General features: G+C 32.5%; 1 protein-coding gene across 1 annotated transcript in view; it reads left to right on the plus strand.

Annotated features, from left to right (window-relative positions):
• The window catches only part of CCDC178 (coiled-coil domain containing 178), a 644,800-nt gene that overhangs the window by 49,598 nt on the left and 568,357 nt on the right, over positions 1–26,845 (plus strand). The window contains exon 2 of the mRNA XM_051970271.1: positions 17,393–17,461. Within this exon, the coding sequence (XP_051826231.1) occupies positions 17,416–17,461 (46 nt within the window). The 5' untranslated portion in view covers positions 17,393–17,415. The remainder of the gene's footprint in view (positions 1–17,392; positions 17,462–26,845) is intronic.

Raw genomic sequence — 26,845 nt, forward strand, 5'->3', positions numbered from 1 at the left:
ACTATGAATCCATAATAGCTATTTATGTTCAGACCTCTTTTTGTTCTTTTTGCTCATTTTAAGAGGTTGAGGTCTGCTTTTAGAGCAAAGGGAAGATTGTCCCTAGCTTTCTCTATGGGTTGCAGGAGTTTGATGCTGTCTTGAGAATGGTGATATCAGCTTCCTTCTCCTGTTGGGTAGGCATAGCCAAGTTCTGCTTGTTATGTTGGAGTTCAGGGGCTCACTATTTGCATTCTGTAGTTGTGTTGGAGGTCTCACAGTTAATCTGCTGATCCACTGGCTTCTGAACTAGGACAGAATAGCCAATGCTGCTGTATTTTGGCTAAGAGCTTCCCACTACATTTGTCTTCTATGCAGAACCTCTTTGCCCTGGGCTCTCTTGAGATGTGCCTTCACTGGGGCCTCATCCTCCCTTGCCCTTGAGACAGACCTTTTCTGAAGTTCTTCCAAAATATTTTCTGCTGGAAATTTGTTACCTTCCAAATATTTGTGGCTTCTGTCATGCCAAAATCCATTCAGAGGCTTTATCTGGTATTGATTCTGAGGGAAACCAGGAAGATCTCAGGCAAATACTTGTCTACTCTCTACTATCTTGGCTCAGCACTCCCCCTACCCAATACAACCTACAGAATTATTAGAGATTATCTTTATTCTGGAATAATTTGAAAGATAGATGGGACCAAATGCATATAGAAATAATAGCAATAGCTAGCATTTTATATAGCACTTTTTATATGATTTTCTACCAATGAGGTATAGCCACATTTTAGAAATGAGGAAATTAGGATTGAGAGAACTGTAAGTCAAGATTTGAACTTTGAATCTGCTAGACTAAAGCTTTTTAAATTGTGAGTTGTGACCCCATTTGGAGTTAATTGAATATATGAGTCATAAAATCAAACTTATTAGTTATTTGATTTGTATACCTATTTTATGCACCTATATAGCTGGGGTCACATAAAAATTTCTCAGAAGAAAAGAGCTGCAAATGAAAAAAAAATTAAGGAGCCCTACGCTAGACTTCAGGGCCAATGTACTACACCATTTAATTGTTTCCATATACATATCAAAATGGCTCTTATGCAACCAATATAGCAGAGGGAAGCCAGGAAGCTGCTCGAGTTCTCCCAGTTTCCTTTAAAAACCACATGAAAAACAAGCCTCTGAACAGAATCTGATTAGGGTGGTTTTACCCTCTAGCTCAAGAAAGATTGGAAAAACTTTAAAGGGCAGTATTACTTGGGTGAAAAGGGTATTCAGCCCAGTTCAGGCAAAATCTGGGCAAGCCAGTAAGAGGATCTTAATCACAGCATATCAGCAACTCAAAATATCCTTTTATCCTGTCTCAATAGAGGAGCAAATCAGTGGGGCAGCCTCCAGTCCCAACTTAGAAAGCAAATTCTGGGAAATCAGACTGTTTTCCTGAAAAGAGAAAGTAAAGCTACCCCTATAAATACAAAGGGACCTGTGCTCAAAGCCAAGGCTAGAGCTGCACTGTAAGTTTGGGACAGCTCCCCTTATATTCTAGAGCAGAGCTCAATCATAAAAGTAAAAAAGAAGAATCACCAAAAGAAAAGGAAAGAAAATGAGTGATAAACTCATGAATGTTGATGATAGAATGAATTAATGTTGATCATAGAATGCAACAACAGTGACAGGGAAGACCAAAACCCCAACTCAGATGAGGGAAACAATGTCCACAGAGGAAATCTCAGAGTGTGATATGAATTGGTCTGAAACCCAAAGATGTCTTTTGGAAGTGCAAATAAAAGATTTTTAAAAGGCAAATAAGAGAGGCAGAAGAAAAAATGAGAAAAGAAATGAATTATGCAAGAGAGAATCAACAGTTTGAAAAAGTAAGGCAACGCCTTAAAAAATATAATTGGCCAAATGTAAAAAAAAAAAAAAATTCCACAGAAGAAAACACTGTCTTCAAAAATAGAACAAGCTAAATGGAAAAAGAGATAACAAAAGATAACTGAAGAAAATCACACACTAAAAACTAGAATGGGACAAATGAAAGCTAATGGCTCTACGAGACATCAAGAAGCAGTCAAACAAACTAAAAAGAATTTTTAAAAGGAAGAAAATGCAAAATACCTCATTGGAGAAACAGTTAATATGGAAAATAGAACAAGAAGAGATCATTTAAAAAGTACTGTTCTCCCTGAGGGCCATGACCAAAAAAGGACCTGGTTATCATTCTTCAAGAGATCATCAAGAAAATTAACCTGGTATTCTAGAAATGGAGGGGGAAATAGCCATTGAAAGAATCCATCAATCATCTTTAGAAAGAGATACCACAAGGAAAATCCCAAGGAACATTGTTGCAAAACTACAGAACTATAATCTCATGGAAAAAATGCTGCAATATACCAGACAAAAACAATTTAAATATTAAAGAACAAAGTCAGGATTACCCATGATCTGACAGCTTCTATAATAAAAGATTGGAGAGCCTGGAATATCATATTCTGGAAGGCCAAGGACCTGGGATTACAAGCAAGAATTAACTTCTCAGGGAGACTGAACATCACCTTTCAGGGGACAGATGGATCTTCAATGAAATAAGAGACTTTAAAACATTTCTATTGAAAAAAGCATAAATAAACAGAAAATTTACTCTTTAAACACTAGACTCAAGAGAAGCATGGAAAGATTAACAGGGAAAACATATTATTTAAAAATTAAACTCTTTACATCCTAAGATGGGGAATTGATATCTGTAACTTTTGAGAACTGTATTTGTTACTAGGGCAGATAGAGGAGGACAATCCGTGGACAGATGATGTGACTGTGAATGGACTCTGATGGAATGACATCAAAGAAAAAGACATTAAGGGATAGAAAAAGACATTAAGTGGTGGAAAAATCCTGAAAGGAAGAGGAAAGGGGAGATATAATGGGTCAAATCAGATCACATGCAGAGGCACAAAACACCTATTACAATACAGGGAAAGAAGGGAGGGAGATACAGGGAAGCTTGATCCCATAACTTTTGGCTCTAAGAGGTAATAACTTAATCACTCAGTTGTGTATAGAGATTTATCTAATCCGTAAAGAAGAGGAGTTGAAAGAGGGAAAAAAAGGAAGGGGCTGGATCAAAGGGATGGCAGAAACACTTAGCAAAAAAGGTAAAGAGAAGGGGAGGGGTGATAAAAAATAAGGTAGTGGGTGTGGTAGGTAAAAAACACCATTGCTGAGAACAGGGTGGAAAGAGAGAACAAAAGTATATATAGGAGAGAAAAATAGGAGGAGGGACATATAGAGCTGATAATCACAACTATAAATGTGAATGGTATGAACTCTTCTATAAAACAGAAGCTAATAGCTGAGTGGATTAAAAAAACAAAATCCTACAATATGCAGTTTAAGAAACAACATTTGACAGAGATACATACAGAGTAAAGGTAAAAGACTGGAGCAGAATTTGTTATGCTTCAGCTGAAATAAAAAAAAAAAACAGGTAGCTATTGTGATCTCAGATAAAGCAAAAGTAAGAATAGATCTAATTAAAAGAGATAAGAAAGGTACATTTTGATAAAGGGTACCATAAAAAATGAAGTAGTAACCACATTAAATATATATCCACCAAGTGATAGAGCATACAAATTCCTAGAGAAGAAAGTAAACCAGTTATATAAAGAAATAGACAAAAAACTTTATTAGTTAGGGACATCAACTTTTCCTTCTCACAGGATCAAATAAATCTAAACACAAAATAAATAAGAAAGAAACTAAGGTGGTTAATAGGAACCTAGAAAATCTAGATATGATAGACCTATGGAGAAAATTGAATAGAGATAGAAAAGATTGCAACTTTTTCTCAAAAATTGACCATGTATTAGAACATAAAAACCTCACAGTCAAGTGCAGAAAGGAAGAAATTGTATATGCTACCTTTTCAGACCTCAGTGCAATAAAAGTTATATTCAATAAAGGGAAAGGGGAAAATACACTAAAAATTGATTGGAAATTAAATAATATAATTCTAAAGAATGAGTGGGTTAAACAACAAATCACAAAAACTATAATTTCATCCAAGAGAATGACAATAATGAGAAAACATATCAAAATCTATGGGATGCAGCCAAAGCAGTCCTTTGGGGAAATTTTATATCTCTAAATAGTGACATGAATAAAATAAAGAGATCAATGAATTGGGCATGCACCTAAAAAAGTTAAAAAAATAACGAATTTAACTCCTCCCCTCAAATTAAATACCAAACTAGAAATCCTGAAACAAAAAGGAGAGATTAATAAAATTGAAACTAATTAATAAAACTGTTGATTTTATGAAAAAACAAACAACAAAATAGATAAATCTATAAATCTGTGGTTAATTTGATTAGCAAAAGAAAAGAAAAAATTCAAATCACCAACATCAAAAATGAAAAGGGTAAATTTACCACTAATAAAATAGAAATTAAAGTAATAATTAGCAGATATTTTGCCCAACTGTATGGCAGTAAATCTGACAATCTAATTGAAATGGATAAATATTTACAAAAACATAAATTGAGTAGATAACAGAAGAGAAAATAAGTTATTTAAATGCTCCTATCTTAGAATTAAAAAATAGAGTAAATGATGACTTCCTAAGAAATCATCTCCAAGACAAGATGAATTTACAAATGAATTCTACTAAACATTTAAAGAACAATTAAATAATATGGAAACTGTTTAGAAAAATAGGCAAAGAAGGAGTCCTGTCAAATTCTTTCTGTGACCAGAAGAACCAAAACAGGGAGAAAATTACAGACCAATCTCCCTAATGAATATTATTGCAAGAATTTTAAATAAAATATTAGCAAAGAGATTACAGCAAGTTATCAGCAGGACAATACACTATGACCAAATGGGATTTATACCAGGAATGCAAGGCTGGTTCAATATAAGGAAAACCATACCATATTAATAACAAAACCAATGGATGATAATCTCACTAGATGCAGAAAAAGCTTTTTATAAAACACAGCACCAATTCCTATTAAAAACATTAGAGAGCATAGGGATAAAGGGAGCTGTCCTTAAAATAATAAGCAATGTCTATCTAAAACCAATAGCATGAATTATTTGTAATGAAGAGAAGCTAGATGCATTCCCAGTAAGATCAGGGGTGAAACAAAGATGCCCATTATTACCACTATTATTCAATGTTGTACTAGAAATGTTGGTTATAATAATAAGAAAAAGAAATTGAAGGAATTAGAGTAGACAACGAGGAAATAAAACTATGACTGTTGGCAGTTGATAGGTGATAGGCTGACACAGACAATCCTAGAAAATCATCCAAAAACCTACTCTAAACAAAGAACAGCTTTAACAGAGTTGCAGGACATAAAATAAACCCACATATATATCCACATTTCTATATATCACTGACAAAGCTCAGCATAAAAAAGAAATTCCAATAATTGTAATTCCACAATTGTAATTCCACAATTCAATTACAAAACACTTCTCACACAAATAAAGTGAGATCTAAACAATCTGAAAAAATATCAATTGCTCATGGGTAGGCTGAGCAAATATAATAAAAATGACAATTCTGCCTAATTGGCCTACTTGTTCAATGCTATACCAATCAAACTAACAAAAAATTATTTTATAGAACTAGAAAAAATAATAACAAAATTCATCTGGAAGAGCAAAAGGTCAATATTAAAGGAATTAATGAAAATAATATAAAAGATGGTGGCTTTGCAGTACTAGGCCTAAAACTATATTATAAAAGAGCAAGCATCAAAACCCTTTGGGTACTGGCTAAGAAACAGGTTGGTAAATCAGTGGAATAGATACAGACAACACAATAATTAAGGCCTGTTGTAATCTAGCATTTGATAAACCCTCAAACTTTGGCTTCTGGGATAAGAACTCGCTATTTGACAAAAATTGCTGGAAAACTGGAAAATAACCTGTCAGAAATTCATCATAGAACTACATATCACATCCTACACCAAAATAATGTCAAAATGGGTACATAATTTGGGCATAAAGGATGATACTATAAACAAATTAGGAGAGCAAGGGATAATTTACCCGTCAGACCTTTGGAGAAGGGAGGAATTAGAGAACATTATGAAAGACAAAATAAACAACTTTGATTACATTAAATTAAAAAGGTTTTCCACAAACAAAACCAACAGAAACAAGATTAAAAGAGAAGTACATAGCTGCGACAGAAATGACAGAAAAATCATTACTGTCAGTGTTTCTGATAAAGGTCTCAGTTCTAAAATATATAAAGAACTAAGTCAAATTTATAAGAATACAAGTCACTCCCCAATTGAAAAATAGACAAAAGGACAAAATGTAGATGAGAAAATTAAAAAGCCATCTATTGTAATATGAAAAAATACTCTAAATCACTATTGATTAGAGAAATGAAAATTAAAACAACTCTGAGTTACTACCTCACATCTCTCAGATTGGCTAAGATAACAGGAAAAGATAATGTTAAATGTTGGAGGGCGTGTTGGAAAACTGAGACATTGATGATCTGTTGGTGGAGTTGTTTAATAATGATCCAACTATTCTGGAGAGCAATTAGGAACTATGCTCAAAGGGCTATAAAACTGTGTATACTCTTTGACTTAGCAGTGCCATTAATGGGTCTGTATCCCAAAGAAAACATAAAGGAGGAAAAAGGACCCATATGTTTTTAGCAGCTCTTTTTGTGGCAACAAAAATTGAAAAATGAGTAGATTCCCATCAATTGGGGAATGGCTGTATAAGTTGTGGAATATGAAGGCTATTGTTCTATACAGAATGATGAACAAGCTGATTTTAAAAAGGCTTTCCATGAAATCTTTAGAAAGATTTACATAAACTGATGTTAAGGGAAATAAGCAGAACCAGGAATATGTTGTACACAATAACAGCAAAAAATGTGCTTCTTTCCTTAGTTTTGTGATCCAAGGCAATCACTTTGGATATCACAATTCATTAGAAAATGCCATTTGCATCCAGAAAAAGAACTATAGGGATTGATTGTAAATCAATATGTTATGTTGACTTCTTTTTTCTGTTTTTTCCTCTCCCATGTTTTTTCCCCTTTTTCTGATTTTTTTTCTCCCAACATGATTCATAAAGCAATGTGAATTAAATATAAATAAATAAAAATTTTAAAAATGTAACTTTGATAAAGGAAGAATAAATAGTAATCTCCAACTAATATATGAGAAGATAGAAATGATAGTCTGGTTTAATGTGAAGTGAGATGAAAGCACTAGGTTATGCTCTTTTTAAATGTTCTGTCCTATATGGAGTGCTGTAATAATTAGATCAAGTCATTAATTCAAATAATGGAACTATGTAAACAATGTAAGCAGGACATGTATCTGGTTATTATTGTGATCTTATTTATATTTCTAGGCTTTTCTCTAGTGACTGAAGGGAGTAGGTGAGAGGGAGAATTAGGAAAAGACAAGAATGAATACATTAAATAAGTGTTATTACTTAGCATTTACATAGTGATACCTATTGGCTTCATTGTGATTTTTTCTTTTTTGGCATTTGTCAATATTTCCTGAGAATAGAGTAATATGATCTCAATGAACATGGATTATATATGAATATCTATTTGTTAGTCAAAATGACTTGAAAGATTCTGATCTCATAGAAACCAAATATAAGTTCCTGTTTTTTAGGAAGTATTTGTGTGCTAAAATGTGATAATTCATTTATTATATAATTCATGTATTGTAACAAAAGATGCTATGACAAAGAACTAATGAAAAGGATCAGAATACATTGAGTGCAACATTTCATTAGGTATCAGAATAATTCTTCCTTAGTATAAGAACAAATTAAATGACATGCATGAAATTCTTTGAGATTTTTTAATATTAAAATTTAGGGAAATGAACAAAATTAATTTCATTGATCAAATACTTATATAGGATTTCTATTTTTGTTTTTGTTTTGATAAGGATCAATTTGGGAAATTTTTTGTTGTTGATGATTTTGTTTGAAGTTTTCCTAGCAGAAATTTGTGTCATCTAAAGCAATTTCCAGAATAACAAGTCATTATTTCTGTTTATAGTATGTTAAGGACTGAGAAAGTAATTAAAAATTCTGGGCACATGTGCTATAATTTTTGATAGATTAAAAGAGATGTGAAATAGAATATAGCGGGTAAGAGTTGTATATCTAATGAAGCCAAATATTCCTGAATTTTGTTTTCCTTTATTGTGGTGAGCATTTATGGCTGTATTTGTTTATCACTTGTTACCTGATTTAATAAATTTATAATCAATTACCCGTGGATTATTTGAGGAATAGATTTTCTATTCCAACATCCTCTTCCACCTCCAACTAGTAACATTTTTGTGCCACAACCACCAAATAAGTTCCTGGACATCTTTCCCACCTTAGGGTTGTTAGGCTGATGGGATTTCTTGGATTCAGTATTCTTATATTCCTTGTATTATATTTTTGTTCACAAGAATAAACCTCTAAAATATGAAATAATTTTGTAAAGAAATTTATTAGGTCAATGGATCTCCCTCCACAAGTCTTTGTGAGATTGTTATATAGAATTAGGCAAGGGTGTAAGGACATTTTCCTGATAGACTTCATGTAGGTAGTATGTTATGATATGGGAGCCATCTGCCACTGGCTGCTGGAGGTCTAACTCAGACCTGTAGAATAGATCTCTTCATGTGAGAGGATGATGATACAAGGAGACTGAGAGGCAGCTGATGTTCTCTGACCTCCCTACTAAGAGGCCAATGTATTGTCTGATTTCCCTCCTCTTCCCTCTGCCTCAAATTTATTTCATTCCCAATCCACAAGGAACATCTGCTTTGTAATTCCATCAAGTGTTATGATTCACAGCTGTAGAGGCTCTTGGAGAATTGACCTGCCTCTTCACTTAGGCATGGTGCTTAACATAGGTAGTCTCTAAGAGAAAGGGAGTTTGAGATTTATATTTATCTATAAGCAGGTAAATCAATCTGTTTTGGAGAATCCCAAACAAAAGCTTTAGACAATCCCAAAACAAGCCCTGGGTAGGGGCTAAGCATTCCATAAAATTATTTATCTTTCTTGGAGTATTTGTGAAATCAGCCTGAACCCTACGATAAGCTCTGTTGTATTAGACAAATTTCTAACCAGTGTTCAAATAATATTAATAAAATGATAAATCATAATAAATAATACATAGTATTCAACCCAGAAACTTTAACTAAAGATCTTTGCTTCTCTCCTTGGGCATTCTTGTGCTCCTCATTCATACTTTTTTAGAATCTGAGGATTTCTAGGCTCATAAATTATACCATTAAGACAAATACTTCTCATTGTAGTAAATTATATAGCTTAGTATACCCCCTTCTGGAATTCTTAATATAAGGAACACAACCTTTCCTACAATTACTCTACCCCAGAAATTTTGTCATCAAAATCTCTTAAGGGTATATACAAGGTAAATTTACTGCATATATAATATTTTTGCTATTTTTCAATACTTTTATGTCAATATTCATTAATGATAGTGGTCAAACTTGCATCAGAGTGGTTTCATACAGAGTTTTTTGATATATTTAGTGAACATACATGTATTTGCACTTATGGATACACACACACACATATAATTATTTTGTTTTAGTTCTATTGATTTTATTCAGTCATGAGTTTTACAAATTTATATTAAAAAGTTTATAATAATTTAAATATTGTCTGTTAGTGGATAGATAGCTGTCCTTGAAGCCAAGAAGATCTATCCTACCTCTAACAGATAATGATCATGTTACCCTGGACAAGTCACAAAATATCTGTGTTGTAGGCACTATTGTACCTTTAGGTAGGTGTTTGCTTGTTTTTTTTTTTTTTTTCCATTCATATATATCTTAAATCAATGAAAGCACAGTGCTAGTAACTACAAGCTTGTAAAATTTATATGATCAAAATTACATAATTTGCATTTCATAAACTCCCTTCTCCTATATTTGGTTTCTCCCCCTTTTAAGTTGTTAGATTTTGTGTTTACATCATTTATCTACTTAAAATATATTAAATAATATATGTTATAAGATACTGGCCCAAATCAGTTATATTAAGTAAAATTGGGCCTACCCATGTAGCTTTTAATTTTGAGTTTATAAAAACAAAACAAAACAAAACAAAAACATTAGGATGCTATTTCTTCTGTATCTCAGTTATATAGTCCATTTCCTTGAATAGCTTTGCTAATTTTTTTTAAACTGGTGATATTGCTTTATAATATAATTGAGATCTGCTGATACTAGCTGGGCCCCTTTTATTCCTACTTTTAAAATTATTTCTTTTGATAAATCTTTACTTTATGTGGTCATATAAATATAGATATATAAGATGGACAGCATAGACAACTGTCTATATATATACATACATATATACATATATATTTATGCTACCTAATTCTATACTGCATCCTCATTTAGCAATTGGATTGCCATTGTACTAAATATATTGTTTACAGCATCTTGCATCATCATTTTTTTTTAATATTGGTCTGCTCCAGCAAGATACATTGACTTTTTCTCCAATTTTTATTCTTCCATCTATTAGGTAAATATTATTTTGAAGTTGTATTTATATATGCCATAAAACCTTCTTTGTAGGTTAGTTCTTATATAGTTTATTAATTCTTTTTGTAATTATTTTTGAAGATAAGACAGCTAGATGGAATAGTAAGTAAAGTGCTGGACTTGGAGTCTGGAGGACCTGAATTAAAATCCTGCCTTAAATATTCCCTCTCTGTGACTCTTGGCCAGTCACTTAGCTTTTTTTCATCTCAGTTTCTTCATTTATAAAATGAGGAATAATAATAGTATATAACTTCTAGGGTTGTGAAAATAATGTGAGATATGTTTGTGAAGCATTTTGAAAATCTCATTATGTAGATGAAATCTATTAATAATTATAATTTAGGTAGCATTAGGATAAATTGATTTTTAAATATTTAGTAGGGAATATATTTAGGGAAATTTTTCTTTTGGAGTTCCTTTATAGCTTGTTGCTTTATGAGTTCGTTGGAATTAAATTCTCTTCTACATATGTCCTGGGATATTATTTATGGTGAATTTGCTCTGTTTTCAATATTACTTTGTGGTTTTCTTGTAAAGTTTTTTGAAGTATGATATTTAAACCTTCTATTTCATTGTGCTTTTTTGGGAGACCAATATTCTCAGATGATCTTGTCATGTTTCTTCAAAGAAAATTCTGTTTATTTTTATAGATTCTAGGTGTTATAATCTTGTTGATTTTTTTATTTTGCTGTTATAATTATTTTATTGCTACATTTTTTACATATTGACTTTGTCATCCACAGCATTTTATTAACTTCTGAAACTATTAAAATTCTTTGTTTTTTTGTTTGTTTGTTTGAACTGTCTGATTCTCTTTTTTAATCTGAAAGTGCTTTTGTTTTCTTCTGTATTTTTTGTTATTTCTTTTATTATTTTTGTTATCTCTTTTATTAAGCTTTCCTACCACTGAACTTTCTTATACTTGTTTCATTGTTATTTCTGGAGGTCTACCTGCAGTAATTCTAGCATTACTCTTTTTCTGTGAAAATTTCTTCTTAAGTCTTTTATCTCATGTTATTTATTCATTTTTAGGGGTTTTTCCTTTCTCCATTTTTGCTTGGGATTTGAGAATGATTTTTCTTACAAGAATGTTTTATTTTAAAATTTTATTTGGCATATATCTTTACTTTGCTATAGACATGACCATTCTGTTCATCCATATTGCTAGAATTTTTCTCTCTCCTTTTAAAATATAAATGTCAATATATAGACCCCTCTTCAGGGGAAACAAGTATAGAAGGCAACATTTACAGAATACTGTTGTTATTGTTGTTTGTCCTTTGTTTTTTAAGAGGATGCTATGATATGCAAGTGAATTGGATTTAAGTGGGGGGGAGGGGCAAAATTACCAGCTTTCACTTTCACTAGAGCCATCTGGGTCCAGTGGTGAGATATAGATCAGGATGACTGGAGATGGTTCTGGATGCAGTGGGAGATCTTGGACCTTTTAGGGTCTTCTACGGGTCTTAGTTTGATTAAAGCAATGCTCAACCTGTGGTTAAGACACTATAGATCCTTTGCTAAGCACTTTACAAATATATCTCATTCTATACTCACAGCAACCCTGGAAAGTGAATGATCCTCATTTTATAGATGAGGGAACTAAGTCAAACAAATTAAGTAACTTGCCAGTTAATAAGAGTCTGAGACTGGATTTGAATTCAGGACTTCCTGATACCAGGTTTAGAATTCTTTCCTCATTTCACCTAGATGCCCCAGAATAATCTAAATTATTCATAGAATCTTGATATTAAAAGAATCTCAGAGTACCTTATAAAAACCATGTGGAAAGAGGTCATACAAACTTTGTTTGAAGGCCTCTAGTGAGAAGATACATATTACCTTGCAATGTGGCAAAAGTTTAATTTGAAATACTTTTTCTTGCATAAATTCATCTCTTTATAATTCCAAACTTCTATACCTATTTTCAACTTTTGGTGCCCAGCAGCACCACATCCACATCCACACAATTACTCTTCAGATTCTTAAAACAGACAATAGTGTCTTTGATTTTTATTTTTTGATCACTCCCATTCCAGGGAATCTAATTATAATACTCTTTTCCTTGATGATTCTCTGATTTTCAACCATTTTTCAATCTATTTGGCTGGTTCTTTATCATATCATGCCCATTTTGATGTCCTGAAGGCTGTGTCCTGATTCCTCACCTTTTTTTTTTTTTTTTTTTTTGCTTTATATGACCTTAATAATCTAATAAACTACCATGGGTTCCATGGTTATTTCCTAATCTATACACAGAAGGAGCAATCCCTCTTGATCCTGAGATCCAGAAATGAATCTCCAGCTGTTTTTGGACATCCTGAAATGAAAGTCCTATAAAAGTTTTAAACTCTAATATATCAAAGTATAACTTATATTCCCCCTCATTATTCTTCTTTACCCTGTCACCTACACTCAGCTGCTTTAGTCATCCTTAACTCCTCATTCTCATTCCTCATATCTAATCTGTTGTCAAATCTTGGTTATGTTTATAGAATCTCTCATGGCCTTTTCTCTCCACAGTTGCTCATTAGTTTAAGGCCCTTGTTATTTTTTGTCTGCTTAATATTTCTTATCTCATGTATGAACCCTCTAATTAGCCTCCTTGCCTTAATCTTTCTTTGTTCTAATTCATTATCCACTCAGCTAACATGATCAGAGTCCCCTTCCTCTCCCTCCTTAAGGAAAGATCTGACCATGTTACATTTTTGCTCAGTTAGATCCAATGGCTTCCTGTTGCTTCAGGATCAAATATAAATTTCTATGTTTGACATTTAAAAATCTTAAAAACCTGTCCCCTTCCTATTTTTCAATTCTTCTTATACTTTATTTCTCTATAAACACATTATGATACAGTCCTGGAAACTTGCATGTTCTTGGAACTTGTATACTTGTAGTCCTGGGAACACAACATTTCATATCACATCTTAGTACTTTTGAATGGGCTATTTCACCATTCCTAAAATATTCTGTCCTCTCATCTCTATCTTTTAGTTTCTCTGGCCTTCTTTAAGACCAAGCTCAACAAAACTACAAAATGCTTTCCACATAAATGAAGTCAAATCTAACCAATTGGAAAAATATTAAGTGCTCTTGTATAGGGCAAGCAAATATAATAAAGATGATAATAAACTACCTAATCTATTTATTGAGTGCTATACCAATCAGACTCCCCCAAAACTATTTTAATGACCTAGAAAAAATAACCACAAAATTTATGTGGAAGAGCAAAAGGTCAAGATTTTTAAGGGAATTCATTGAAAAAAAATCAAATGAAGATGGCCTAGCTGTACCAGATCCAAAAGTATATTAAAGCATCAGTCACCAAAACCATTTGGTATTGGCTAAGAAATAAATTAGCTGATCAATGGAATAGGTTAGGTTCATAGGACAAAATAGTCAATAACTATAGCAATCTAGTGTTTGACAAACCCAAAGATCCCAACTTTTGGGATAAGAATTCATTATTTGACAAAAACTTCTGGGAAAACTGGAAATTAGTATACAGAAATTAGGCATGGATCCATACTTAACACCTATCACGATAAGATCAAAATGGGTCCATGATTTAGGCATAAAGAATGAGATTCTAGATAAATTAGATGAACATAGGATAGTTTACCTCTCAGACCTGTGGAGGAGGGAATTTGTGACCAAAGAAGAACTAGAGATCATTATTGATCACAAAAGAGAAAATTTTGATTATATCAAATTAAAAAGATTTTGTACAAACAAAATTAATGCAAACAAAATTAGAAGGGAAACAATAAACTGGGAAAATATTTTTACAGTCAAAGATCCTGACAAAGGCCTCATTTCCAAAATATATAAAGAATTGACTTTAATTTTTAAGAAATCAAGCCATTATCCATTTGATAAATGGTCAAAGGATATGAACAGACAATTCTCAGACAAAGAAATTGAAACTATTTCTAGCCATATGAAAAGATGTTATTATTAATCAGAGAAATGCAAATTAAGACAACTCTGAGATATCACTACACACCTGTCAGATTGGCTAGAATGACAGGAAAAGATAATGATGAATGTTGGAGGAGATGTGAGAAAACTGGGACACTGATACATTATTGGTGGAACTGTGAATGGATCCAACCATTCTGGAGAGCAATTTGGAACTATGCTAAAAAAGTTATCAAACTCTGCATACCTTTGATCCAGCAGTGTTACTACTGAGCTTATATCCCAAAAAAAATCCTAAAGAAGGGAAAGGGACCTGTATGTGCCAAAATGTTTGTGGCAGCCCTGTTTGTAGTGGCTAGAAGCTAGAAAATGAATGGATGCCCATCAATTGGAGAATGGCTGAATAAATTGTGATATATGAATGGTATGGAATATTATTGTTCTATAAGAAATGACCAGCAGGATGATTTCAGAAAGGCCTGGAGAGACTTACATGAAATGTAAGTGAAAATGTAAGTGAAAGCTGAGTGAAATGAGCAGGACCAGGAGATCATTATATACTTCAACAATAATTCCATATGATGATCAATTCTGATGGATGTGACTCTCTTCAACAATGAGATGAACCAAATCAGTTCCATTTGTTCAATAATGAATAGAACTAGCGACACCCAGCAAAAGAACTCTGAGAAATGAGTGTGAATCACTACATAACATTTCCAATCCCTCTATTTTTATCTGCCTGCATTTTTGATTTCCTTCACAGATAAATTGTACCCTATTTCAAAGTCCGATTCTTCTTGTGCAGCAAAATAACTGTATGGACATGTATACATATATTGAATTTAACTTATACTTTAACATATTTAACATGTATTAGTCTACCTGCCATCTGGGGAGGAGGTATGGGGAAGGAAGGGAAAAATTGGAACAAAAGGTTTTGCAGTTGTCAATGCTGAAAAATTACCCACGCATATATCTTGTAAATAAAAAGCTATATATATATAGATAGATAGATAGAGAGAGAGAGAGAGAGAGAGAGAAAGAGAGTGAGAGAGATATAGATATAAAGACCAAGCTCAAATATCATCCTCTATAAGAGGCTTTTCTTGATCCACTAAGCTACTACTGCCTTCTTCAGAGGGAGAGACAATTGACATTTATTAAGTGCCAACTGTATGCCAAACATTGTGCTAAGCATCTGGGATTCAAGATAGTATCAGTCTTCAAGGGATTTACAATCTAATAACAAAACACTACATGAGGGGCTTAGCAAGAGGATATAATGAAATTTTGTATTTAGGGAGGGAGATGATCTAAGGAGGTGACAATTTCATGAGTTTCTAGAGATAATGAAATCTAGCTAGATGGGAAATGATAGTGAGTTAATATTTTTGGTGAATGTCTGAGATTATTTTTCTCCTAGAGATGTGAAAATCTAATCAAAAGGGTCTCAAACTAAAATTGAAGGTAGTGGAGAAGAATTATTAATATTTACCAACCTAGATCCACAATATGGCAAAATGAAATACCATTGGAAATAGAAATTCACAACAAACAAAAATTGAATAAAGGAAACAGAAGTAAAAATTATGTGTACCTAGTTATTTATATTTTTATTCTTCATTAGTCTGTAAGCTTCTTGAGGGCAGAGATTATTTAATTTTAAGTGTTGGGCACATAAAGGTGCCTAATGTCTATTGTACTGATCTGACTTGACTTTTCCGAGCTAAATGTTCCCATTTCCTTTAATAAAATTTTCATGTTGTATTATTTCAATATTCTTTACCATCCTAGTCACTCTCTTCTTAGTCTCTAGCTAATCTTTGGTCTTAATCATAGAGCCCAGAATTGATCACAGTTCTATGGATTTTTTATGACAAGAGAAAAATATTATAGTACTGTCATTTCCTTAGTTTCCTCTTTAATTACTGCAACCTATAATTCTACTTAACTTTTTTTTTTTTTAATTGCCATGAGGCATATTTTGACTCACTGAGTTTGCAGGCCTGCCCAGGCTCAGTTAGTTTTTCCATGTTGAAGAAATCTAGAATAGAATTTTCTCTTGTTTTTTTCATCCCCACTTTCACCTTTCTTTCTTTTTTTCTTTCTTTCTTTCTTTCTTTCTTTCTTTCTTTCTTTCTTTCTTTCTTTCTTTCTTTCTTTCTTTCTTTCTTTCTTTCTTTCTTTTCTTTCTTCCTTTTGTTTATGGTGGATTTCTGTTATTTCTGGTGCTTTTCATTTTCCTATTGCTTTGAATCTAAATTGATAAATATTAGTAGGTACTCTCTTTTTTCCTTTGTTTTCAGTTTAATACCCTTTTGATTAGATTTTGCAGGTTTAATGGCAAATATTTTGTTATTAGCTTTTGTTAGTTTTATCATTATGCTTGGCGCCAAGCCTGACTTTCTCATACTTCAACACATGGCAAAGAAATGTGAATTTCATTCACAGGGATCAATTATTTATTTCCAGAGCCTTACTTTTTCTTCTGAAGCCCTTGCTTTCAATTGAAATTTGTGATATTTATACTATTTGAGTTCCAAAGACCATTTTCTTACCTAAGGACTAATCTTTAATTTTGTAGCATCTTTTAGTTTCATTGTCTCCATATAAGTTACTTAATATGATCAGTTAGCAGGTTTGACAAGTCTGTGGTTATGATCCTTCTTTTCCTCTTCCTTTCATAAATCAATTGTTTCTAATAGTAGGGAAAGCAAACATGGAAAGTGTTGGACCCACAAATTTTCTTGTATTGATACTTCTGTAGTTTAAATTTTCTGTTATTTTAAAAGCCCATACCAATTAAAGTATTGACTCTAAAACTGCCTGTTCTTCAAATTAATATAAGGTACTTAGAGACATGGTATTCAATTCTTTATTTCTCCTTTTTCTCTTAGGTTTCAAAAAACTTCCAGTGAAAATGTCTGACAAAATTTCATATTCCAGGTTTAAGAACCTGAGACCAAGTAAGTTTATTTTTTAATGTTTAATTCATGTTTTCAAGTTTCCTAGCTATTAAAATAAAAATTGAAACCATTAAGTTCTTTCATGTTTTAAAATGTATTCTAAGACTAGAAATCACTATTGACCACAAAATAGAAAATTTTGATTATATCAAATTGAAAAGTTTTTGTACAAACAAAATAAATGCAGACAAGATTAGAAGGGAAACAATAAACTGGGAAAATATTTTTACAGTCAAAGGTTCTGATAAAGGCCTCATTTCCAAAATATATAGAGAATTGACTCTAATTTATAAGAAACCACGCCATTCTCCAATTGATAAATGGTCAAAGGATATGAACAGACAATTCTCAGATGAAGAAATTGAAACTATTTATAGACATATGAAAATATGCTCCAAATCATTATTAATCAGAGAAATGCAAATTAAGACAACTCTGAGATGCCACAATACACCTGTCAGATTGGCTAGAATGACAGAGAAAGATAATACAGAATGTTGGAGAGGATGTGGGAAAACAGGGACACTGATACATTGTTAGTGGAATTGTGAACATATCCAGCCATTCTGGAGAGCAATTTGGAACTATGTTCAAAAAGTTATCAAACTGTGCATACCCTTTGATCCAGCAGTGTATCTACTGGGCTTATACCCCAAAGAGATACTAAAGAAGGGAAAGGGACCTGTATGTGCCAAAATGTTTGTGGCAGCCCTGTTTGTAGTGGCTAGAAGCTGGAAAATGAATGGATGCCCATCAATTGGAGAATGGTTGAGTAAATTGTAGTATAGGAATGTTATGGAATATTATTGCTCTGTAAGGAATGACCAGCAGGATAAATACAGAGAGGATTGGCGAGACTTACATGAACTGATGCTAAGTGAAATGAGCAGAACCAGGAAATCATTATATACTTCAACAACGATACTGTATGAGGATGTATTCTGATGGAAGTGGATTTCTTTGACAAAGAAAAGATCTAACTCAGTTTCAGTGTCCAGCGATGGACAGAAGCAGTTACACCCAAAGAAAGAACGCTGGGAAATGAATATAAACTGCTTGCATTTTTGTTTTTCTTCCCGGGTTATTTATACCATCTGAATCCAATTCTCCCTGTGCAACAAGAAAACTGTTTGGTTCTGCACACATATATTGTATCTAGGATATATTGTAACCTATTTAACATGTAAAGGACTGCTTGCCATCTGGGGGAGGAGATGGAGGGAGGGGAAAAATTGTAACAGAAGTGAGTGCAAGGGATAATGCTGTAAAAAATTACCCTGGCATGGGTTCTGTCAATAAAAAGTTATTTTAAAAAATAGATTTGATAAGAAAAAAAAATAAAATGTATTCTAAGGCTTTTCTTTCTTAACCTCAAAACCATGACAGTTATTTTCAGAAATGATTCTTGCAATACAATCTTGCCTTGATGCTTCAATGTAGCATGGAGATGTCCCTGGTTTCTTGAAGACCATATTTGTGGTGATATAGAATTTCTGAACAATTCAACTAAGATGGGGAAAAAAAAGTTTTTAGGGTTTGCCTAATTATCAACTGTTTGTCATGTTAGATCTAATCTTGTTAAGTTTAGAAAGATTCTACATTAGAACTGAATTTCAATTCGATTCAAATGATTACAAAACCTTTTTTAAAAATTTAATTATATTTAAACCTCTGTGTAGGTGCTAATGCCACTAAAACAAAAACAGTCTTTTTATTTAAGAATTTACCTATTACAAAGTGCAGATTGTTCATTTGTCTTTTTTCTTTTTTTGGGTCACTGTCAGATGGGAAGACTTATCTATTAAACAAACTAGGGGTTATGGTCAGTGTTAGTGAAAAGTATATCTATGAAACAAAGAGAACAAGGAATAATTTATCTATTAGATCTTTGAAGAAGGGAGGAATTTATGACCAAAAAAGAAAACATTATGAAAATGCATAACTTGGATTACATTAAATTAAGAAGCTTTTGCACAATCAAAACCAACAGATTAAAAGGGAAATACAACACTGGGGAAAAATCTTTATAGCCAGTATTTCTGATAAAAGTATCATTTCTAAAATATATAAAGAACTGTGTCAAATTTATAAGAATACAAGTCATTCCCCAGTTGATAAATGGTCAAAAGATATGAACAGACAATTTTCAGATGACAAAATTAAGGCCACTTATACTTGTATTAAAAAAATGCTCTAATTCTATTAATTAGAAAATGCAAATTAAAACAACTCTGAGATACCACATCACACCTCAGATTGGCTAAGATGACAGGAAAAGATAATGATAAATGTTGTAAGGGATGTTATGAAATGATCCAACTATTCTGGCGAGCATTCTGGTACTAATGCCTAAAGAGCTATCAAACTGTGCATACCATTTGACCCAACAGTGTCATTACTGGGTCTGTAGACCAAGGAAATCATAAAGGAGGGAAAAGGACCCACATGTGTAAAAAATGTTTGTAGCAGTTCTTTTTGTGATAGCAAAAAATTGTAAAATGAGTAGATACCCATTAGTTGGGGAATATTTGAACAAATTGTGGTATATGAAGATAATGGAATATTATTGTTCTATAAAAATGACAAAGAAACTGATTTTAGAAAGGCCTGGTAAGGTTTACATGAACTAATGATGCTGAGTGAAATAAGCAGAACCAGAAATACATTGTACACAAATAACAGCAAGAATATGCAATAGTCAATTATGAGAGACTTGATTCTTCTCAGTGGTTCAGTGATCCAGAGCAATTCCAATAAAATTTGGACAGAAAGTGCCATTTGTATTCTGAAAAAGAAGGAGACTGAATCTAAATCAACACATACTATGATTTACTTTTTTTTTCTGTTTTTTTTTTTTTAATCTCTCCCATGGTTTTTACCTTTTCCTCTGATTTTTCTCTCCCAACATGATTTATTAAGCAATGCATTAAAAATAAATAAACTTACTATAATAAAAAAGAAAAGGATATCCATGTCAGTAAATTCCTAGAATTGTAGAAGCAAAATGTTATTGGATTATAATTTATGAGCTGATTAATATTGGAAATAATAAATATTCTTTATGGTCTGAGTCCTCATCCAGACATAGAGATTTCCCTAGGTTCTTAAAGACCTGTCTCTAGGATGGCTCTATCTCTAGCAATTTTCACTATACTAGAGAGGCTTCAGTATTGGCCATGGCATATTGGGAGACTCATGATCAGAAGACTAACCTAAATTGATGAATTAATTTGCTATGGCAACATAAGAAAGAAAGACAAAATTTTAAAATGATGATTAGTCATTCGTGAGTACAGTTTCTGTAGTGATGAAGGCAGTAGCAAAAAAAAAAAAAACAGATACAAAGAATGTAGAATTGTAGTGTTTAGATTTTCTGTAAACATTAATTTAGCCATTAGTAGTCCAGTTATGAGATTCTTGCCCAGTGTGATACCATATCTGTTTTATACCTCCTTTGATAGTCACAAGGAGCTCATTGAACAATGTTACCTCTATTACATTTATATGAAGAATTTTTTCAACTGAACAAATGCATGGAGATCCGTTTTTGGAGAAGAGTCTTATAAATTAGATTTCTGCTCTATCAATTTAAGCATTATTCTGTTGTTAACACATAGTATGGTAATAGCTGTACTTTATTTCATTCAATTTTGTGACTGTAATGGTATGGTCTGCTGCAGTCCTTTGAGATTTGATTCTGACTTGACTTTCTAGACCGATTTCATGTTATCCCTCTTCACACAATCTACATTCCAGCCAAATCCTTAATTGATATTCTGGTATACAGAGTTTCATCTTTTGCCTTTGCATGACACTCCACTCTCCCTATCCCCATGCCTTTTCTTTTTCTTCTTATTTTTTAAAAATACAACTTTTTATTTTCAAAACACATGCATAGATTGTTTTCAACATTCATCCTTGCAAAACCTTGTGTTCTAATTTTTTTCTCCCTCCCTTCCTCCTACCTCCTCTCCTAGATGGCAAGTAATCCCATATATTTTAAACATGTGCAATTCTTCTGTATATATTTCCATAATTATCATGCTGCAGAAGAAAAATAAGATCAAAAAGGAAAAAAAATGAGAAAAAAACCTCAAAATCATGTCTTTTCTTCTTAGTGCCATTTTTACCTCCATTTCATTCTTAGCTCCCTTCAAGGCTCAACTCAAATGTCATCTTCTTCATAAAAATCTTTCTTGAGATCTTCCTACAGTTGGTAGGGCTCTTCCCATCTGAAATTATTTGCATTTACTTGGAAGATATTTTGTACATATTTATTTGGATATATGTTTTCTCCTCTGTGCCTTAGTTCCCCCTTTCTTTCCACCAATTTATAATGTTCTTGGAAGAAGGAGTTATTTTGTTTTTGTTTTGGTGCCTGTAGTACAGGTCCTTGATGGGAGCTGGGATTTAGTAAATTCTTTTTGAATTGAATTGAAAGGAAACATTGAAAAAGTAATAATTTTTACAGTATAGTTAATTTCTATTAGAAGATTGAGAAGTAGAAGAAAACCTTCCTAAAGCAGGCTACTAAACCAGGGGAAAGGGAATCTAAAGTAACAGATAGTAGAAAAAATTAGAATCAATTATATAAATTTTTATTGTGTTGATACTGCAAAAAAGAAATTTAATAGTCACTTGGAATTTGTGATTTTTTTAAACTACAGAGTAAAACTTGTTATTCAAAATAAAATTAAACTCAAAGACCTATGTGATAGAATAGTTTGCAGCAGCCATTAGTTTTATTGCCAAATAGCTATGTGCAGTTCAATGTGACTGACATTTCCTATAGATGTTCAAGGATAAGATAAGAACAAAGATATAGTAATTCAAATCAATAAGTAATCTATGTTTTGCTTCCTATTTTAGAATAAAAGTTAGTAATGCATTTTTCTCAACTCTCTGTGGACCAGAGATTGAAAATAGAATAATCTGATTCATTATGTTAACATGCATAGCAATTATCTTTTTTGGGGGGAAAAATTAAAAAAAAAAACTATGCCTCAGAGATGGTTAAGATATGTTCAACCACAACTCAAGAAAATAATTGCCATGTATGGCAAAGCCTTCCCCTGTCCTCTTATCTTTTTTTCCCCTTGCACTTAATAGTATTTTTTTCCAATTACATGTTAAGATAGTTTTCAAGATTCATTTTTATAAGGTTTTGAGTTCCAAATTTTTCTCACTTTCTCTCATCTTCTCCTTTCCCAAGACTTCAAGTAATCTGATATAAGCCAGACATATACAATCATATTAAACATGTTTCCATATTAGTCATGTTGTGAAAGAAAAATCAGAACAAAAGGGAAAAGTCAGAAGAAAGAAAAAAAAACAAATAATAAAAAAGTAAAACTAGTATGTTTTCACAAGCATTCAGACTCCACAGTTCTTTCTCTTGATGTTGATGGCATTTTCCATCTCAAGATTTTTGGAATTGTCTTGGATTACTATATATTGCTAAGAAGAGATAAGTCTAAGACAATGCTCAGAAGAAGAAATTGAAACTATTTCTAGCCATATGAAAAGATGCTCCAAGTCATTATTAATCAGAGAAATGCAAATTACAACAACTCTGAGATACCACTACACACCTGTCAGATTGGTAAAGATGACAGAAAAAAGATAATGATGAATGTTGGAGGGGATGTGGGAAAACTGGGACACTGATACATTGTTGGTGGAACTGTGAACGGATCCAACCATTCTGGAGAGCAATTTGGAACTATGCTCAAAAAGTTATCAAACTCTGCATACCCTTTAATCCATCAGTGTTACTACTGGGCTTATATCCCAAACAGATCTTAAAGAAGGGAAAGGAACCTGTATGTGCAAGAATATTTGTGGCAGCCCTCTTTGTAGTGGCCAGAAACTGGAAATTGAATGGATGCCCATCAATTGGAGAATGGCTGAATAAATTGTAGTATATGAATGTTATGAAATATTATTGTTCTTTAAGAAATGACCAGCAGGATGATTTCAGAGAGGCCTGGAGAGACTTACATGAACTGATGCTGAGTGAAATGAGCAGGACCAGGAGATCATTATATACTTCAACAATAATACTATATGATGATCGATTCTGATGGATGTGACTCTCTTCAACAATGAGATGAACCAATCAGTTCCTATAGAGAAGTAATGAATTGAACCAGCTACACTCAGTGAAAGAACTCTAGAAAATAAATATGAATCACTACATAGAATTCCAATCCCTCTATTTTTGTCTGCCTGCAGTTTTGATTTCCTTCACAGGTTAATTGTACAATATTTCAAAGTCCAATTCTTTTTGTACAGCAAAATAACTGTTAGGACATGTATACATATATTTAACTTATACTTTAATATATTTAAGATGTATTGGTCAACTTGCTATCTGGGGGAGGGGGTGGGGAAAGGAGGGGAAAAACTGGAACAAAAGGTTTTGCATTTCTCAATGCTGAAAAATTACACTTGCATATATCTTGTAAATAAAAAGCTATAATAATAATAAAAAAAAGAAGAGCTAAGTTTATCTTAATTAATCATCAAATAATGTTGCTGTTACCGTATAGTCTTCTCCTGATTCTGCTCACTTCACTTAACATCAGTTCATGTAAGTCTTTCCAGGTTTTTCTGAAATCTGCCTGCTCATCATTTCTTATAGTGCGGTAGAAATATTCCATTACATTCATATATCACAGCTTGTTCAGCCATTCCCCAGTTGATTATTATTCCTTCATTTTCCAGTTCTGGCAAACTCTTTTTCAATATAAACTAGGTTATTTTGATATTCCTCCAATATGTTCCACATTCTTTTGCCTCAATGCCTCTCATTCATTATGTTCCTTTTGCATATAAACCACTTCCATGAATTACTCCCTCTAATTCTGTTTATCCTTGTCTTCAAAACTTAATTTAAATGTTTTTTCCATGAAATCTTTTATTTATTCCCCAATGAGAATTAATCTCATTGACCTCTGAAATTGAAAAAAAATTTGTATTCTATACTGTATTATTATTATTTTTACATCCATGGTAGGAACATTGTTCATGTAGGCAAAGTTAATTTTTCCTTGTGTTCCTGTTTTTCAGTAGAATTCAACTCTTTCATGATTCTATTTGTACTTTTCTTGTCAAAAATATTATTATGGTTTGACATTTCCTTCTCCAACTCATTTTATAGATGAGAAATTGAGGCAAACAGGGTTATTTAACAGCTAATAAATGTCTGAGGCCAGGTTTGAAATCAGGAAGAATAGTCTTCCTGATTCTAGGCCCAACACTCTTACCTACTGTGCCATCTAGTTGCCCCCTCCTCCTCCTCCTCCTCCTCCTTCTTCTTCTTCTTCTTTTTTTTTTTTTTTTTTTTTTTTTTGTTAAACTAGTCTTTGAGACTTAATTTGAGACTAAACTCTGAGACACTCAGAGTTAGCTCATTAATGAAGTTTCCTGGTAGCTTAAGTACAAAGTTTGCCCACAAGGAAGCAGGAGTTGGTTTCCCAGACTTTTGGTTGGCAAATCAGCAGGATCAATACAGATTCAGGTAAAATTTACAAAACTGAATCAATGGAATGTCTTTGCTGCCTATCTTTTCACAGAGACAGCCAAATGAACTTCCTTTTGTTAACTGTTAAATGGTCTATGGTTGTCTCATTTAATTTCTGTTCTGAATTTGAAACATCATACTGCTCTGAATTGGATTTAGCTTATACCAATGTTTTATCTTACTGGACTATAAGCAATTTGTGGGTAGAGATTACATTATTCATCTTTATATTTTCCTTATCACCTATAATTTGGTATCCTCTATACAATAAAAAATAAAACATAGTAAATGTTTAATGAATGTTTTTTCCTCTTTCCTACCTGCCTTCCTTCCTTCCTTCCTTCCTTCCTTCCTTCCTTCCTTCCTTCCTTCCTTCCTTCCTTCTTTCCTCCCTCCTTGTACCTTTGATGCTTCAGAAACCGAATGTCAAGGTATATGATCATTGGCTCATGGGATCATAGATTTAAAGCTGGTTGGGACCTTAGGAGCCACTGAATCCAATCCCCACACTTTACAAACAAGGCTACTGACATTTAGAGAGACTAAACAGATTTCACACAACTGCTAAGTGTCTGAGGCTGAATTTTAACTCAGCAAGTAACATTTCTATATACTTTGCTATTTGCTTTCAAGAATTTTGTCAGATTTTTCTTGGAATTTCTCCATTATGACTCAAAAGTTATGTGACAGATTTGGAGTACAAAAACTTCATGTGATTGTACTATTTTGTTATGCTTATAAAGGTGACCAAGTCTCCCAAGAAATGGTATTATCTGTTGACTTGACCCTGAAAATTAATTTACCTTTGCCAGTTTTGCCTCTCTAAGGAGAATCTGTGAGCCATCCTTATATTTAGCTACAATTTCTTTGTTTTTATATATAGCAAAGGTGTTACTATTGATGAAATTCAATTCTTTCAGTATTATTGTCAACTCAGTCAATACATTAATAAATATATAAATGTAAACAGACATACATTAATATGAAATCAATATAATTATAATATACAATATCATAATTATTAATATAATTAACAAATAATATATTAATAATGCATACATTTTAATAAACCACTTGGATTATTTTAGATTTTATGATTTCTATAAATTGTACTAGGCCAAGACAAAAAAAAGATATTTTTAAACTATTTAAGATCATCACTATGAGTGAGGTTACTTCTATTACTAGAGAAGTCTTTATGACTGGGAATAGTAGCTTCTGTGGTTAACTAAAGCTGGGGGAAAACACTGGAATTCACACACCTAGCTTCCACTGCCCTAGTGAATTGTTGTAGCACATGGAGTTATTTGAGAATTGAAAGGGGAAGAGATACCACTGGTAACCAATAGATTTAATTAGGATATTGTGTGCTTTTGTAGATATTGTACCTTTTTTTTTTTTTTTAAGTAAGAATATGATCTAGATGAGCCCTTGTGGCTTGAGAGGTGCCAGTTTTTAAAGCAGAAATTTTCCAGATATGAATATGATGGGGAAGCTGAGGAACAGTATGTGTGAGGCATATATTTTTTCAGTATGTCTAATGTTCTATGGAGGTCTTTAGTAATGTCTTCATGTCACAATGTGTTAGATATCTAGTAATGGTCCAGTTTATGATGAAAGACTTTCAATGCTTGTATTGAGATTCTGCTCCATCAATCTAAGGGTATATTTGAGAGGTCATAGGCAATACTATCAAGCCAAATATAATTTTATTTCAAAGTCAATTCATAAAGAAAAAAGATGAACTGGAGTGATTGCCTGGGATTAATCTAATCTGAAGGAATATAATTATATTACTTGAAAAAAAGAATTATCCAAGACTCATTCATTCACTTTAAAAATCACATTTCATTATTCAA

The sequence above is a fragment of the Antechinus flavipes genome, chromosome 1 (genome assembly GCF_016432865.1).
Source record: "Antechinus flavipes isolate AdamAnt ecotype Samford, QLD, Australia chromosome 1, AdamAnt_v2, whole genome shotgun sequence".
NCBI lineage: Eukaryota > Metazoa > Chordata > Mammalia > Dasyuromorphia > Dasyuridae > Antechinus > Antechinus flavipes.